This window comes from Siniperca chuatsi, linkage group LG17 (assembly GCF_020085105.1).
Source record: "Siniperca chuatsi isolate FFG_IHB_CAS linkage group LG17, ASM2008510v1, whole genome shotgun sequence".
NCBI lineage: Eukaryota > Metazoa > Chordata > Actinopteri > Centrarchiformes > Sinipercidae > Siniperca > Siniperca chuatsi.
In genome coordinates, this window is record NC_058058.1 from 2,845,943 (window position 1) to 2,862,119 (window position 16,177).

Genomic DNA, 16,177 nt, shown 5'->3' on the forward strand with positions numbered 1-16,177 from the left:
AGGAAAATCTTCATAATTGTGTCGATCATTCCTGAGTTCTGACCACATTTCACTCACCTGCATATTAACCGAGACATGACTGATACATTCACCTGCATCTCAACAGGATTTCCAGTACAGGTACACTCAATTAAAGCCAACAAGCACATTAACAAAATACGCCGCTGTCTCCACAAATAAGAGATAAGTTTAAGCCACCGCTAATATTAACAAAAACAAAGCCTAAAAACAAGTGACAGCATGCTATGGTGTCACTTGGGGGGGTGTTGTAGTGTGACGCAGTGACGGACAGTCAAAAGCAGCTGGCTGGCTATGCATTTGTTATTTTCTTTCAAAAGAACTATTATGAACTATTACTGATTTAAATGAACAGTACCTAATGTAAAATATCAGATAGAAGATTATTATGCATGTGTGACTCGCGAGGGGGGCCAGCAATTGCATCAGGCCATAACCCCCCCCGGCAGCGCCCCTGCACCCACCAACAGTAGGACAGGTATCCGGCGGACCGTGAAGGTTATCACTGCAGCTAGCAGGATTTTGCGCGGCGCTGGCTTCCGTAACACTATTTTTGGGTAATAAATGTGTTAACATTTTGCAGCATCAGCCTCGAGAATTATTTTCTTTTTCTCTCTGACCTTTTCCGCTCCATCTTTTTGCTTTTTCGGTCCTTTATCCATTTCATTTGTATTTTCGATTCGAACTCCGCTCTTTCTGCCTTGTATAAGTCTACTGACAATTTTCTGACGCAGGTCAAAATTTTCCCCCCACACTGCTGGTAGTGACCTTGCCTTGTATAAGGTGGCACTTGCCAGAAATGCCAGATTGCCAGTTTGAGCCTGACAGCATCGATAATCTATATTTATAATAACAATGTATGAAATGACAATGTGAAAGGCGTTGCTCGTAGAGATGAACCTACAGAGAATTATCAGCTGAATCTGCAGCTCGTTGTTTATCTGTCCGGCTGCAACTTTACTGTTCTGGTTCCCTCTCAGCGCTCTCAGAGCGTCGTCTTCAGAGAAAAAGCTGTAAAAAGCCGCTGTACACTACCTGCTCAGCAGCAAACAGCAGACAGACGCAGTCAGAGAGCAGCTGGTGAACATAGTGGAGCATCTAGCAGCTGAAGGAGTTGGTGGAGACCAAAAACAGAGCTAACAGAGAGAAGACATTCATCAGGTGACACAAACACGACTGTTGGCTAACAAGTTCAACACATTAACTTAGAAGGTGATGATAAGTTAATGTTGTGTTCACGATTTGTTTCCGTTATTGACGGTTTAAAGTTCACTAATTGACACGTTGTATCTTGTTTGTTCAATTTGTACAAAAACGAAAATGTAAAAACAATTTGTGGTTTTAGTGGGAGTTATTATTATTTATTATTCATACCTCCATTACTGCTGTTGCAATACTACTTATTACTTATATTATTACATTGCATTATTATACCGGTAAACCCACTTGGTACTTCACACTTATTTTATTATATACTTATACCCACTTGGTACTTAATTTATTTTCTGACCTGTTCTTATAGTTTTTATAGTGTATTGTATTATATATATATATATATATATATATATATATATATATATATATATATATATATATATATATATATATATTGCTAGTACTTTCTCCTGTGTGCAGTGACGTAAAGACGAGCTGCTGTAACAAAGAGTTCCCTTCGGGGATCAATAAAGTATTTCTGATTCTGATTCTGATTAGTTTCTGAAACGATTTATTGGTGAATTTTCGTTGTGTTGTCACAGTGAGGCTGAAGAAAGAATTCTCTCCCTCTAAAACCACGACTAGTCATACTTACTTTTCTGTTTGTGCATTCATTTAAACAAACAAGATGCAACATGTTAATTAGTGAGTTTACTTAGCCGGCTGCCACTGCGACCCGGCCCCGGATAGGTGACAGAAAACTGATGGACAGAAGTGTCGATTGGTGTATTTTTGAACTTTGGACAGAGCCAGGCTAGCTGTTTCCCTCTGCCTCCAGTCTTTATGCTAAGCTAGGCTAATTGCCTCCTAACTCAAGCTCAGTACATGATACATTGATATCCATCTGAACATCTCACCATTAATTTAAACATTGCAACAGAAGATCATGAACATTTCATTACTTATTTCCAATCAACTTAAATCATTTAACTTACTGTATTATTGATTTATGTACAAACATTTTAATTGTCGTAATGATCTGTAAGCTTCCTCTTCGTAGGACAGATGCTGTTTGTAAGTTTATTATTATTGACAGAAAGTGTATTGGTGACATTTGTCACTTGTGGGACTCCGTAGAATATGTAGACAGTGATATTGACATACGCAGGTTGGCATAATAATCGACCAAACAATCTCACCTGAAGGTCCATTTAGTAGTTCTGTTCTTGAGCTTTCAATCATATCACATGATCTTCATCAGCAGATGGGATTTGTTGGGTCTCTGTAAATAATTTATAGACTCTTTATAAGAGTTCGGTCTAGACCTGCTCTATAGGAAAAGTGCAAAGAGAGAACTTCTGTTATGAATTGGCGCTATATAAATAAAATTGAATTGAATTGAATGAAATTTGCGCTTGAGCTTGAGGTGAGATTGTTTCGTCAAGTTGTTTCCGAGGTCAAGAATGAACCTCAAAATTATAATGAAGTTGCAAACTATATGTATTAATAATGTAGCTAATATTATTCCATATATTAGAATATAATAACAGAAGACTCTCTTCTGAACTATCAGATGTCTTTCAAACCTCACATGACACAAGCTGCACTGTATTTCGTTTACGACTAAGCTCTGTCTCTACTTGTTATGACGTTCAGCGGCTTCAGTCACATGGATTTTATTTCACGGTGACTCCAGTGAATCTGATCTAATGTAATTTGATTTGGCAGATTTGGACCCGACTGTGAACCGCATGTGTCAGATTAAAGATTATTTCTCTCTGGTTATAAACGTCATGCGTGGCATCTGATTCAGGAGTCACAGTCATTATGTTAATTCTTGTACTTCAAATGTACAGGAAACTGTCTTTGTGGCATTAGTGCAGAGACGTGTGGCAACTCTCAGAACATAGCGTGGCTTCACATGTGGTTTTTACTGTAGACGAAATGCACTTGAGTAAAACATTTCAAGCTGTACAATAGATCACTGCTGTTTATTGACATAAATGTATTACTTAACATACATTTATATATTTTCAAATTGTTTTCTAGATTTTTTTCTAAAGGTTAAAGTGGCAAGCTTGTTCGGCCCTCGGACTGCAGGATAAAATCTGGGCCCTGAACCACAGCTGCTCCAGTGGAGCTGCACCAGTGGCCAGCAGGCCAGACTGTGGTTGTACTGGGCAGCTTCCAGGTGTGACAGTGGTCCGCTTGTTTCTCTCTGTGAAACTTCCCTGAATGAATAACATATAAATAAACACATAAAACTAAACATAGAAATAATGACACTGTCAAGCTTTCTGTAAGAAAAAAAAAAATAAGGATGATAGTTTGAAGTAAAAAAACAAAACCAAATTCAAAACAGATTTTCTTTAGGGAGAAGGAAGCAACAGGGCTGATGGGAAAAGTGGTTTAACTTGGAGAAACAGGTGTTGAACTCTCTATAAGTGTTAGTCTAACATGTTTTTGTTTCATATTACAAGCTAGATGATAAAAACAGTGTTGCTATGTTGCTGCATTATACAGATTTTACATTAGATTATTTCGGGTTTTTAAAAAAGATCTCATTGTACCTGTTGTTTTTCATACCTGTTTGTTCTTATTGTACTGCAGCCCTGAACAAACACAGTTTTGTTCCCGTTTAGTGAGTATTCTATGATTTCAAATTCTTGAACTTTTGCCATATTTGTAATATGTTTTAAGAGCCCTGTGACTGCCGTTTAAAGAGTGTTTACCAGTCTGGAAATCAATGCGTCACTGCCCTCTGTGGTTAAAAGTTTCAGGTCTGCTTCGCCTCTGACTACACGCCACATCACTGATGGGTGCAGTCAAAGGTGTGCTCTGTTGCACCTGTAACCACGCCCAACAGTGATGTCACAGTGTACAGGCACACCCTGCAGTACACTTCTACATCACTGCAGCAAAGTGAGAAGTTAAACCACTGGAGGTCAGCAAAAACTAGACTTTCAGCTGCTGTAAAAGCCCCTGAAAACTCGGTTTCAAATCTTTATCAAAGTATTTCTCTATAACATTAAATACTCATGACTAAATACGCAACAATCAAACAAAAAGACAGCGCCTGAGCAAACAACCCCACAACATTAGCTCTCTTTACTGACCTAGAGGCTCCCAGCCGTCTCCACCATAAGCTAATTTATGTGATTAAATCATATAAACGTATCACAATTCATTTAATATACTGATGTGCAAACATGCAACACGTAGCTTCATGTAGAGACTAATGAAAAACAAAGTACAGTAATGTCAGGATGATAAAAAAGTCTTAGCTACAAGTATACTACAGAGGTTGATTCAAAATGCTGTGAGAGCTATTTTTCATGTTTCTGTGATATTAAATATATGAAACATCTTTAGATTCTATAAAGAGAAAAGACACATCACATCTCACGGTTATGTTATACATCATCTTCACCACATGAGGGCAGTATTTAGTCAGTGTAGAAGCAGTGTGCTGCATGTTAACAAAGGAGGAGAGGAACATGTTGAGTCAAGCCATGTTTCATCTCTTCGGCTGTCAATCAAACAGCTCTGCTTAGAGCGAAAGCTCAAAGGTCACTGCAAGGGAGGAGAAGACAGAGGTCAAGTAAAGGTGAAATCCCAGGACTAAGATATTTGGAGAACTTTTGACCAGATGTTCTCCTAAGTGAATGTTTTGATAGAAAATAGAGATGAGAGAATAAAAAAAAAAAATATGTGCACATAATGTTCATCATGTAATTATATTTTTCATCTGTGAGTCCAATAAAACTCATCAAATCCAAACAAAGAAAACCACCATCTTCATCTCACATTGTAATTTAACTGTAGAGGTAATTATAATCAACCTCATCAGAACTAAAGAGCTGTAATCACTGTGTTTAACCACTCTTATGGTGATGACAGGATATCTCTCATGAGTGTCCTCCCTACAAACCACGGCAACACCACACATTCACCACAGAACAGGGCCGAGGAGCGAAGACTAACAGCTGGCATCTGCGATGCTTTTAAAGGTGCAGTCAGTTATATTTGAATGTCTCTGCGCACTAAATAAACAGAACATGTCAGTGGTGGTTTGATAATTTTGCTGATTAATGTCAGTCGCTCCTGGCTGCTGAGATTTCAGAGCTTCTAGGAAGGCAAGAGTGGGTGGGGTCTGTGTATTTCCTGGAAGCATCCACACCTCCAGGCGCCCCTGAACTACCTGCAGTCGACTGCACTCGGTATAGATCCATCATTCACGTTTGAGCCACAGTGTTCAAACTTGCACAGGATATTTTAAATATCCTGTACATCATTTTATACACGTTAACCCCAAAATTCAGCCAGACACATTCGGTATCTTTGGAAACTTTACAATCTAAATTTACAGGTTTTTCTTTTACAGATGCTAACACGCAAAATGAGCACATCTTTCAAAAATCAAGAACAGCCACCACCAAATCTCTGTGTATTTACACTCCATTTTGCATGTTTACATACTGCTGTAAACTCTGCTAAATTCATGTTCAAATTTAACACAAAATTACTGTAAATGATACTGAAATGTGCTACATTCTGCTACATCTACATCTAAAAAAAGTCAACCCCATGGAGGTATTCTTTTCCTCATGGAGGTGGAAAGTTTCAGATGTTTATGATCAGATGTTTATGATCAGAGGTCTCTCCTGGACGCAGTGGATGCCGGATGTCTGGACATATCTGCAGAAGATTTCCAAGAATGGATCAGGCGTGCAAAAAGATTCTTTCCCAGGTGGATTAGAGAGGACATAAGATGTGATGTTGATGAGAACTTGTGGCCAAATGCATAAGACAGCGTTGACAAGCACTTGTTGTATATCTGTATGCATGTATATAGTGTTGCATTACACTGCTTTTAGTAAAAAAAGCAACAAAAAAAGCCTTCTGATTCTTTTTTGTAAAGTGATGTTTGTGTCTGCAATATTAATAATAAAAAACAAATAAATAAAAGCTTCTTCAAAAACAATAGTGATTCATTTTGTTTAATGCTAAGTTTTCTTGTTATTAGATAATTGTTGTCAGTTTTCTGGAACAAGAGTTGATCCTGAGATGCGCATCAATTGTTTTTAGTTGCATTTGGATGTGAGATTGCGCTCAGCTGCATGTCGGTAAGGAGAACTGTGTGAAGAGAAAAAGTGACCTCAGTGTAGAAATGTGTGAAACCAACTGTAAAAAAAAGGTTCTGCAGGTTTGAACAAAGCTCGAGCGCTCACGCACGTTGTGAATCACACCTTTAGAACTTCTCCTCATTATTGGGAATTTAGAAAAACAGATTTGCTTCATTCTGCTGGTTGTATGTCTGTCATTGTTTCCTGAAGGGTTTCCTGGAGCTCAGGGTGAAACTTTAACGCTGTGGAGAGCAGATAGAAAGTGAAGCTGACAAAAGATTCACGAGGTTCAGAAATCATTTGCTTTTAGTAGTAAAATGGATACTTGAAGAGAATATCTGTGTGTGAGAGAGTGTGTGCTTTGTCAGTGAACCCTCCCTGTGTGTGCGAGTACTGGCTTTCATAATGTGCATATGAAGTGTTCAGGTATTGAATGTGTGTGTGTGTAGTAGTGGTTTAGTCATAGCGTGTGACTACAGGAAGTGTGTACAGTAATACCAAGTGTGTGTGTGGTTTATTATGTTATGAAATACTCCAATTTATATGGACTTGTCTCTATAATGTGGCCTAAAGCAGAACTTGCATTAACTCTAATTTTCTCTGATTTTAGCCAGATATTTTACATTTTATTTCACTAATATAAATCGGAGACTAAAATGAATATATAAAAAGTACATATTTATTCAAAATAAATGTTACCAGAAAATAACTAGCAGGTATTGTGCTACTCTGTCTGAACCACCTGTCTGCTGTAAACCATGTAAAAACCTCACCTGTCTTTGAGTCGAACCCAGGAGCTTGTGCTGTGAGGCGGCTGTGCTAACCACGGAGCCACCGCACTGCTGAGGAGATCTTTCTTTTAGTGAATGAGAGATGAAAAGAAGGTGTGTGTGTGTGTGTGTGTGTGTGTGGTCTCCTCGCACTGCTCGTCCTGCTTTCCTTCGATCTGTGATTTAGGACGCAGCCTCTCGGTTTCCACACAAACTCTCCTGCTGCGACTTCAAGGAGGAATCCTCCTTTAACTAGCGCCCTCAGTGGACGAATGAATTAATGATTATTTATTGGTCCGAAATGGAAATTTGTGGGAGCAGATAGAGGAGCAGAGAAGCTTCACTCCTCTGCCTCTAATTCGATCTTCTTCCTCCCTCATTTGCTTTTAACCTCTTGAACCTTAAATTCCCTCCAGTAATCTATCATTTCTAAGGCTGCACTATCACATCAAGAGGAAGTATTTTGTATGTCTTGTGCATCGTTTTAAACATATTCCCTGTGTTTGAACAGGATCACTTTTGACAGAATCCTGTATCCTTTGAACAAGAAAAAGCAAGAAAAAACAAATTACTACGAACTCACTTCTTTCAATATTTACAACTGAGGAATAAACCCCAAATACTCCTTTTGACAGTTATCATTTAATACAGGAACTAAAGGATTTACAGATTCATCTGTGAGTTGAACCCAGAGTCTATAGATATATTAAAAGCCCAATAGGAGCCCAATTTGGGCCCTGCTCTTCACTTTGAGACTTGAAATGCAGTCTTTTTGATTGCTCCTCTCCCTGTAGTCGAGTGCACATTATGTTCGTGTAACAAAAGCAAAATTATCCAAAATATAACCCAAATCCCAGCTGTAACAGATTTAAATCGTCTCCAGATCCACATGCTTTGGTCCGGATAACTTCTGGGATTCAGTCTTTAAATCCCTGAGCGATGCTCACAACATACGGACTGAACCAAATCCTTAAAGAGGCATTTTCAGTGTAAAGGGGAGGAGGTGTGTTTCAGAGGGCAGAAACATTTTGTGAACTATATTGAGTTATTTTCCCTTTATGGTGGGCTATTTTTTGACTATTACTAAAATCCAATAAAGAGAATTATTTAACAAAAATAATGACACACGAGAGGATGTGAACAGAGGACCCCTCCACGCGAACTGAAAGTGCTTCAACTTGAGTTAACTATTAATGAACAGAGACGCGAGGAAAAAGGAGAAAAAACCAAAAGGAAAGTAACAGGAAAGAGCAGAAGGGCCTGGTGTGTTTTCAGATGTTTGTGTTGAATGAAAACTGATTATACACCCTAGATCTCAGAAAAGATGCTGGTGAGTAAAATGTTTTAATATCTGATATAATAACTGACGGTCAATGCTACAAAAATAAAGTTGTAAAGAAAATATCGAATGTAGGAACTGAATTCTTCTGAAAAAAAAACATCCGATTAATGACTAAAATGTAGAGTCACTGATCCAGCTACAGTACAAACATAAAGACACATAAAAGCATCTGCGGACTCTCAGAAAGCATACAATGTGAACAGGACGCAGGACGTTTCCGTGGTGACGCAGGAGATAATTGATTTCCCTGCTCGCGTCCCACTCTGCAAACGTGAATGAGTCACACTCTCATCTACTTCAGCTCAGTTTTACACCCAAGAGCCTCCTCAACCCGCTGAGCTCGGCTGCAGAGGAGGCTCTCTGCTCCGCTTCCACTTCCTGTTAACACACACAAAGATCTAATCGTGTGTGTGTGTGTGAGATAAGAGACCATCCTCCTCCAACAGTGCAGCTACTTTCATCGGCTGCTGTAGCATTAGCATCCCACAGCCTGATGTTTCTGCTGCTGGGACTCAAACTGCCATCTTTTCAGTCACAAGCTCCCTCTTTTATAAATGGTGGTGACTGATGGGAAATGAAGTCTAAATCTAAAGAAACAAGTATTAACAGAAGCACTTCCTGTCTTCTCCGAGTCATCACTTTATTATTATGGTAAAAAGGATCTGGTGTAAGATATATATTGCTAAAACACCATTTACAACACAAGCGCTCTGCAGTTTAATTACTTCTTACTGTCTGACTTTAGTAAACATAATCAGCAGCTCATTGATGTTTTTATTTATCGATTTTATGGCCTTTTTCAGTCACAAGTGGACAATTTCTAAGTAAACTACAGAAAAAAAGTGTCATATTACAGCAGGAACAACGACTCTTGAATGAGCTGGGACATAAAATCCAGGTATAAAGTAACTTAATCTGATCTGCTCCTGAGTATTTCTATGGTGAAAGACTACTGTATGACTGATATTGAGTTCTGAAGGGTTTCAGAGGGAAACTGCTGATGAATAAATAATTAATGAGACATATATAATGTTTATTTTTACTGATTTTCACACAGAAAGCTGATGATTTCCCTGAATGAAATCGTTTTTTCTCTCTCGGAGCAGAATTAGACTTCGTTACAGAACGTAATCATGAACTGTCTCTTTTTCCTGGTTCACATAAACACACACTTGAGTGACTGTAAAATAAATCTTTTTAGTGTCAGGTCTTTATTAGTCTCCAGAGACTTTGAGGAGGCACTGTTCTTAGTAGTTTTTGGACAAATTTGTGTGACGGCTGCACGTCTTTTAGGTAAGCTGGTGACATTGTTTTCGACCAAAGCTTGTTCAGTTTCACCGAAACTGATTTGGTTTCAAGTGCTCCACACCCAGCTCGAATGTAGCATTATTCAAAAACGACTGATGGCCAAACACATTACACATTACAGTGAGAATGGTTTGTACAAATGGTTCACTTTCATCACATCAAAAAGTTTACCACCTTTTTAAACAAACTTGTAAAACAAAATTCTTCCATATTCCACAGTAGTTATCCGAATTTTAAGGGGAACTTTTTAAGGGGAAAACTATAAAAGACTCTTTGAAACAGACTTTATTTTTATGCATATGGCTTGTTTTTACAGGAGAAAGTGTCAGAAGAAGGCAATGAAGTTCAGTAAGACGACAGTGAGGTAGAAGAGGAAAGCGTTGAGGTATGTGAGTAGGAACTAGAGGAGGAAGGTCAGGTTGTTTTGTAGAGAAATGGGAGGACAGGAAGGTTGAGAGGTACAGAATGTTTTTGTGGACATTTTGATATAAGTCTGCTGTTACTAAATGGCTTTTTGCTTTTGGAAACTTCACTCATTTGGTGTTCATCCTTCAGTTTATCAGAAAAAATCTAAATCAACAGATTTGGAGATACATGGTTTTCACTGGAGAGGAAGGGGATGAATGAAATTGTAATCTGAAAAGTAACTAAAGCTGTAAAATACAGTACAGTGCTTGAGTAAATGTACTAAGTGAAATCCCACCACTGGTCAGCCGTGATGCTGACTGGCTGAGTTTAGCTCCCGTTGGTGCTTACAGTTGTTCATGCCTGGTTTATATTTATAGCTTCGTCTAACTCTTGGTTTTATGAGAGCTGTGATGTTGAACTCACACGTGAGCTGCAGCTCACCTGCTGGTTTCCAATCAGCCTCCTGCAGCTCGCAAAATGTGGCAGTGCTCATCTGAAGGCTTCGGCTTCCTGCTCAGTTCCAGTTTAATTAGACCTCAGAGTTCAGCCGCATCACCTGCTGAGGGACAGCGACACATTTACCAAACAGTCCACGCAGACAACAACGGTTGTACTTCAGTTTTATTGTTCTGAGAAAATCAATACCAAGTAAAAAATAAATTACTTCCTTGATTTTATTTTCTAAGCATATCCTGCTCAGAGGTGTAGAGGGAAATCTCAAACACTGCGGCCTGTTTTTACTCTGTTCTCCTGAACTGAAAAGGTTCACAAGATATTTCGTAAAGTTGAAAGTGTGCTTGAGTTTCCCCTTGAGAGGGGAAACATTATGTCCACGTGTGAATAAACGAGGCACATCTTTTTCCAAATAACTGGACTTTCCTTTGTATAACTGATCTCCAGCAATGAAACAAATTTAAGAAATTGAACGCATGAATGAATTCAAAATCATTTCAAATTCAAATGGACTGAGCTGCTGTGTTTCTGTTATCTGATGGAATCCAGTTTAACTTAAATGAGCTTAATGATAAATGTTACAAATGGAGGCAGATCAATCCGAAGACAAACCCAAACAAATAGGAAAAACACAGAGTGGGAAACAGCCGTCAGTCATTTTTGACTCTACGACAACATGGCCGACAGCTTCTGAAATTACACGAAGATCCAGAAACCTGACAACTAAACCAAAATACATTTACTAAGAAATATAATAACTCCCTGTCTGACGTCAGCTGTTACTGTTTTTACAACTTATTTCTTTTTATACTACCTCAAAAACAAAGCAACATCAGTTTGAACTTAACACTGTTACAATAACTGCATATGACTCCAATCACCAAAACCTCTGAAGGAAAAACGAACAATAATCTTTATATGTATCAGTAAAATGTGTCTATGGCTCTATGAGATAAAAAAAAGATACATCACATGGTAAATGGATAACAGAAACATGCAAACCTTTACATAAATAACTGCTTTTGTTTTTTTAGTTATGAAGCTGGAAACGACCTGGTTGCAGCAAACAGAGCTAACAGAAAAACCAGAATTAGGATGCAGGTTTAGGTGAAAAGTTACTGGAGACCAGGCACAATCACTTCACTTCCTGTCCTTGGATCATCGGCATGAAATTTCACATTACCTGTTAGCTTGTGTGTGTGTGTGTGTGTGTGTGTGTGTGTGTGTGACTTATTGGCCGTGTAAATCTGAATATGCTAGTTACCTGTTTACCTGCTCAGGGAGTGCAGACGTGTAGCTAGTAGCTAAATCTGGTACAAAGCATCTTCTTATCATCATTTCTTTATTGTCCCTGACAAATACATAAAAAATGTAAAAACTGGAGTTACCACTTAATTATACCATGGGTGACAGATGTTACATTTTGGTAAACAACAGAAAATAGGCAAATGAAGCCTAATTTTGGGATTGTGGTGTTGTGACACAAATTAATAAACTTATAGCCGAAACTTTTGTACAAATAAAGTCTCATCACTTTGTATCTGAACCCGCTCTAAACGTTTTTCATCACTCTGCACTCATGACTGAAAGTGTCACATATCACATCATGCTGTTTTCTGTTCATCTTGTCAAGTTGTACCTGGTCTGCAGCCACTGTGACGCTGCTGTAGATACACACCGCGAGGCGCTGGAATCAAAACTTTGAACCTTTTTTTATGTATTCATGTATCATGATGTTAGCTGAGGCCTCTGCAGTCATTACATTTAAAGGTTGAAATAAAACCTTAAAGTAAAGACATAAAAACATACAGAGCGACAGTGTTGCTTGTTAGTTTGCTGTAACCTGCAAGTGTCTCTGTGTATAGATGCTATGTTGTAGTCTTTGCATTTCTGCATTTAGAAATTTCTTCCAGAATATTCTAGCGAGACAATTCGGAGGCACTTAACCAAGCAGGTAAAAAGCAAACCGCAAAAGTGAAAGCTGAAAACAGGACCGGCTACTTTTCCTCAATCAATGTGATGACCGAATGTTTGAGAAGTCTGATCACAGAAACAGTTAACAGAGACATGTCTTGGGACAAAAGCAAACTGTGAAATATAAACCTCAGTCCATTTTACGATCGTCTCTACTGAGACAAAAAAAAATCTAAACGAATCAAACAACATAAACCTGTTTTCTTGAAGTTAATTCAATAGCATAGATGAGTTAAAATAGTCCCAACCTGATACCCCCACCCCGTCCCCTCTACAATGTCCATAAGAAATCCTCTACATCAGGCACTTGTTGATTAGTCCGTAACAGCTCCAAACCGCCCAATCAGAAACAGCGAGCGGCCCTCCGTCCTCCAATCACCTCCTCCTCTCATTTAATTAGTCCAGGCAGCGTCTTCGCTCCTCTCTTTAGTCTCCTCTTCGGCCCGACTCTCTTCTCCTCTCCCTCCAGGCTCCGGGTGCTGCGGTGGATGCCGGGGGACCTCAGTTCGATGTCGTCCAGGGCGAGCGCGGGGTCGTCAGGCTCCACGGGCCGCGGGGCCGGATAGTTGGGCTGGTAGTAGCGGTAGGGGTCGTCCTCCTCAACCTCGCCGTAGTTCTGGAAGACGTTGGGCGGCAGTTGGACTGCAGGGATAGCGCCGCCATCAGTGACATCCTCACCCTCTGCGTTGCCAACCAACCAGGCAGCGAGCCAAGCCAGCACGCCAATCAGATATGCAGACAGTCAGTGAGAGCCCCAGAACAAAGATGGCCGACACCACCACCACAGGAAGCAAGGTTTTGGATTGGTTTGTTGGGTTTTGATTGGGTTAGCGAGACAGGAAGAGGGGGCGGGAGGAGAAGGAAGGAGCAAGAGACACAGAGGAACAAGGGTTACCAAAGGTTACCGAGGGTTGCTGAGTGATGGTTACTGAGTGAGGTTACCAAGGTTACGGACTGAAAGAGTTAGAGGGAAGGATAAATTTAGGATTAACAATTGCAAATTAAAAGTTTAAATAAGCAACAAAGTCTGAGTTTAATATGAGAAGTTTTGTGGAAATGTCTCTAAGTTTTACCAGGCAGTTATTAGATTTGTTATCTATTAATTCACATTCAAATTGTCACAATTTAAGTAATTTAAAGTTTTCAAGTGGTATTTTTCAAATCTACAAACTTAAGGTTAAAACAACGTGCAAAATATCTATTCAAAAGTTGTCGTGCGGATGAGCTTTTGGGACCTCTAAGGAGTTATTTTGTGTTAAAAAAGAGGCACCGGATGATCGTAATCTAGAAGAAAAAGTCAGGAGAGGACGATCGTGTCAGTTCATAGTACAACGTCTGGGCTCAGTCATGTTCAGCCAATTAAAAGGATAAGTCTGATGATATTCCATATTTCTCATATTTTCAACAAATCCCATGAAAAGACTCAAACGAACAATGAATGTATCTAGTCCAAAAACGATTAAAAACACATCAGTGAGCCACACTGTTGCACTGGGTGACATGTTCTTTCATTACCATGAACGCACACACTGTAGTTTATTCTGACTCAGTCCCACACACACCGTCCTCAGGGGTGGTTTTAGCGATTTGGAGGCCCCAGGCAAAGACCGGTGTGAGGCCCTTCTCCATTTTGCTTAACGCAATCACAGCTAGTGAACAAAAGCTATTTGGAGGCAGCTCTTTTCGCTACAAGTAGCAGCGTTACAGGTTTAACTACATTTGTCAGTAGCGTGGTTTTAGCGTAGCTGTTTAATGAATCAAATAGCTTTTTAGTAGCTTAGCTCGTTCATTGATCAAGTAGCGCAGTAGTGTCCACACAAGATGAGATAGCACTGACTTGGAATGAAGTTGGTTCAGTGTAAAAAAAAAAAAAAAAAGCTTAATGTAGTAAGCTACTTTTGCCATGTTGCTGTAGCTTAGCTTGCTACATTTCTCTTCAGTGTAATATATAATTTTTAATTCTTTTGCAACAAAAATATAGTACATGATTTTTGAAAAAGATTTTGAACATCCATTATTCTCTAGGGGAAAAAGTCTGAGGTCCACGACTGTGTGTGTGTGTGTGTGTGTGTGCGCGCTAGCTCCCTCCATCCCAGCATATTTTTAAAATGCAGCAGAGGACTGCGTATGACACCCCCACTGTAGGGGACGTGGCCTCGTGTCTACGTTGTGCGTGACGCGGGAAGGTAAGGAGACGCCGAGCAGAGTGACCGACAGCGTGACAGACTGACCACAACTCAGTGTAGCAGGAAGCGAGCCATGAGCAGCTGCTGTCAGACTCTCCGTGTCCGTGCTGGAATCACAGAGAGAGCGCTGGAGCTTCGGCCGTCACTAGAGGCACATTCATGGCCCTTTGTAAAGAGCTAGCGGCTCAGAGGCTCTCCGGTGTGTTTGTGTCTGTGGGAGAGTGTCAGTACGTAGCCGTAGCCCTGCTGTTTATCTTAATGTTAATGTTACAGGCTACAGTTAGCCGGTGTTCTGATATTTATACTTGGCGGCAGCTGATATGAAACACAGCTTACCTCAGACTCACGATTAGATGATGTGATTCCAAATTATTTAGAAGCCACCTGCTGGTGACCCAAATTTATTTATTTATAACAAAGATATTCTGTCTCTGTTGGTATCTCGAATTGCTGCATCATTTGATTTGGAGCAAATGCAGCATGCATAGGTACCGGAAGGTCAAGGTGGAATAGGCCATTAAATGTGAAATGTGAGGTGATAGTAAATATTGTCAAAAATAGATATTTAATTGGATAGGCTGACATTTACATGTAGACTGATTTATTTTTATCTAGTACAGATTAGCATTTGTTTGGAGTGACAAGAAAGGATAAATGTTATATAAATAAAAAAAAAGAAACACAAATTCACGAGGCCCTTTGGCGGATGAGGCCCCAAGCAACTGCCTACCTATGATGTATGGAAAACCGCCTACGACCGTCCTGCTGCCCCAAAAACTCACTACAGCACCAAATGAGGGTTAATAGTCCCCGTCCTCCTGTTTGTTTGATCAAAACTACAGCGAGCAGCTGTTTTAGGAAATTACTGAGTCTTTTTAAAAAATGAAACTATATATTTGTGAGGTGTTTTTAAAGATTTACGTCTTCAGTAGGAACTAATGGGCTCGGAGCTGAGAGCCACAGACAGGAAGTCAGGAAGTAGTCAGAGACGCACTAACACATTGCTGGTTTTGGTATTTTCATGGGATTTGTTTATATATATATATATATATATAATAAGGAAAATACAGAATAACACCAGCCTTGGCCTTTATGGTGGTGGTTTATTTAAAAAAAAATGAAGAGCTGAACACCTTCAGTGTGAAAAAGATGTAAGAATTCTTTCTCAAATGAAATCACTGAGCATCACAGCTCTGTAGCTGAGTGAAGGACATCACTTTGTACTATTTCACCTGACTGCAGTGACAGTATGAATGTTGAAAAAGTAAAGCTGCAGAAACTAGCATGATTTGTTTAACTCTAAAAACAAATGTAACAGAAAGACTTTCTAGTTTTATCTTGTATACATTAACATATTTTCCATTTCATTTTGGTGTAATTCCATTTTAGACGCTAGCATTCCTGTTTTTTCCCCTGTAAACCACTTTATAACTGCTT

The 16,177-nt window shown here is 39.4% G+C and overlaps 1 protein-coding gene across 8 annotated transcripts in view; it reads right to left on the reverse strand.

Annotated features, from left to right (window-relative positions):
* Window positions 1–10,730: 10,730 nt before the first annotated feature.
* The window catches only part of LOC122864185 (collagen alpha-1(XIV) chain), a 216,780-nt gene continuing 211,333 nt past the window's right edge, over window positions 10,731–16,177 (reverse strand). For 4 of the 8 annotated variants that reach the window (XM_044171364.1, XM_044171359.1, XM_044171360.1 and 1 more), the window contains one exon: window positions 10,731–13,235. In XM_044171364.1, coding sequence (XP_044027299.1) covers window positions 12,943–13,235 — 293 coding nt within the window. In that variant the 3' untranslated portion in view covers window positions 10,731–12,942. Of the gene's footprint in view, window positions 13,236–13,477; window positions 13,839–16,177 lie in introns of those variants that run through there. The other 4 variants (XR_006375159.1, XM_044171362.1, XM_044171361.1 and 1 more) reach the window with 3 other exon arrangements.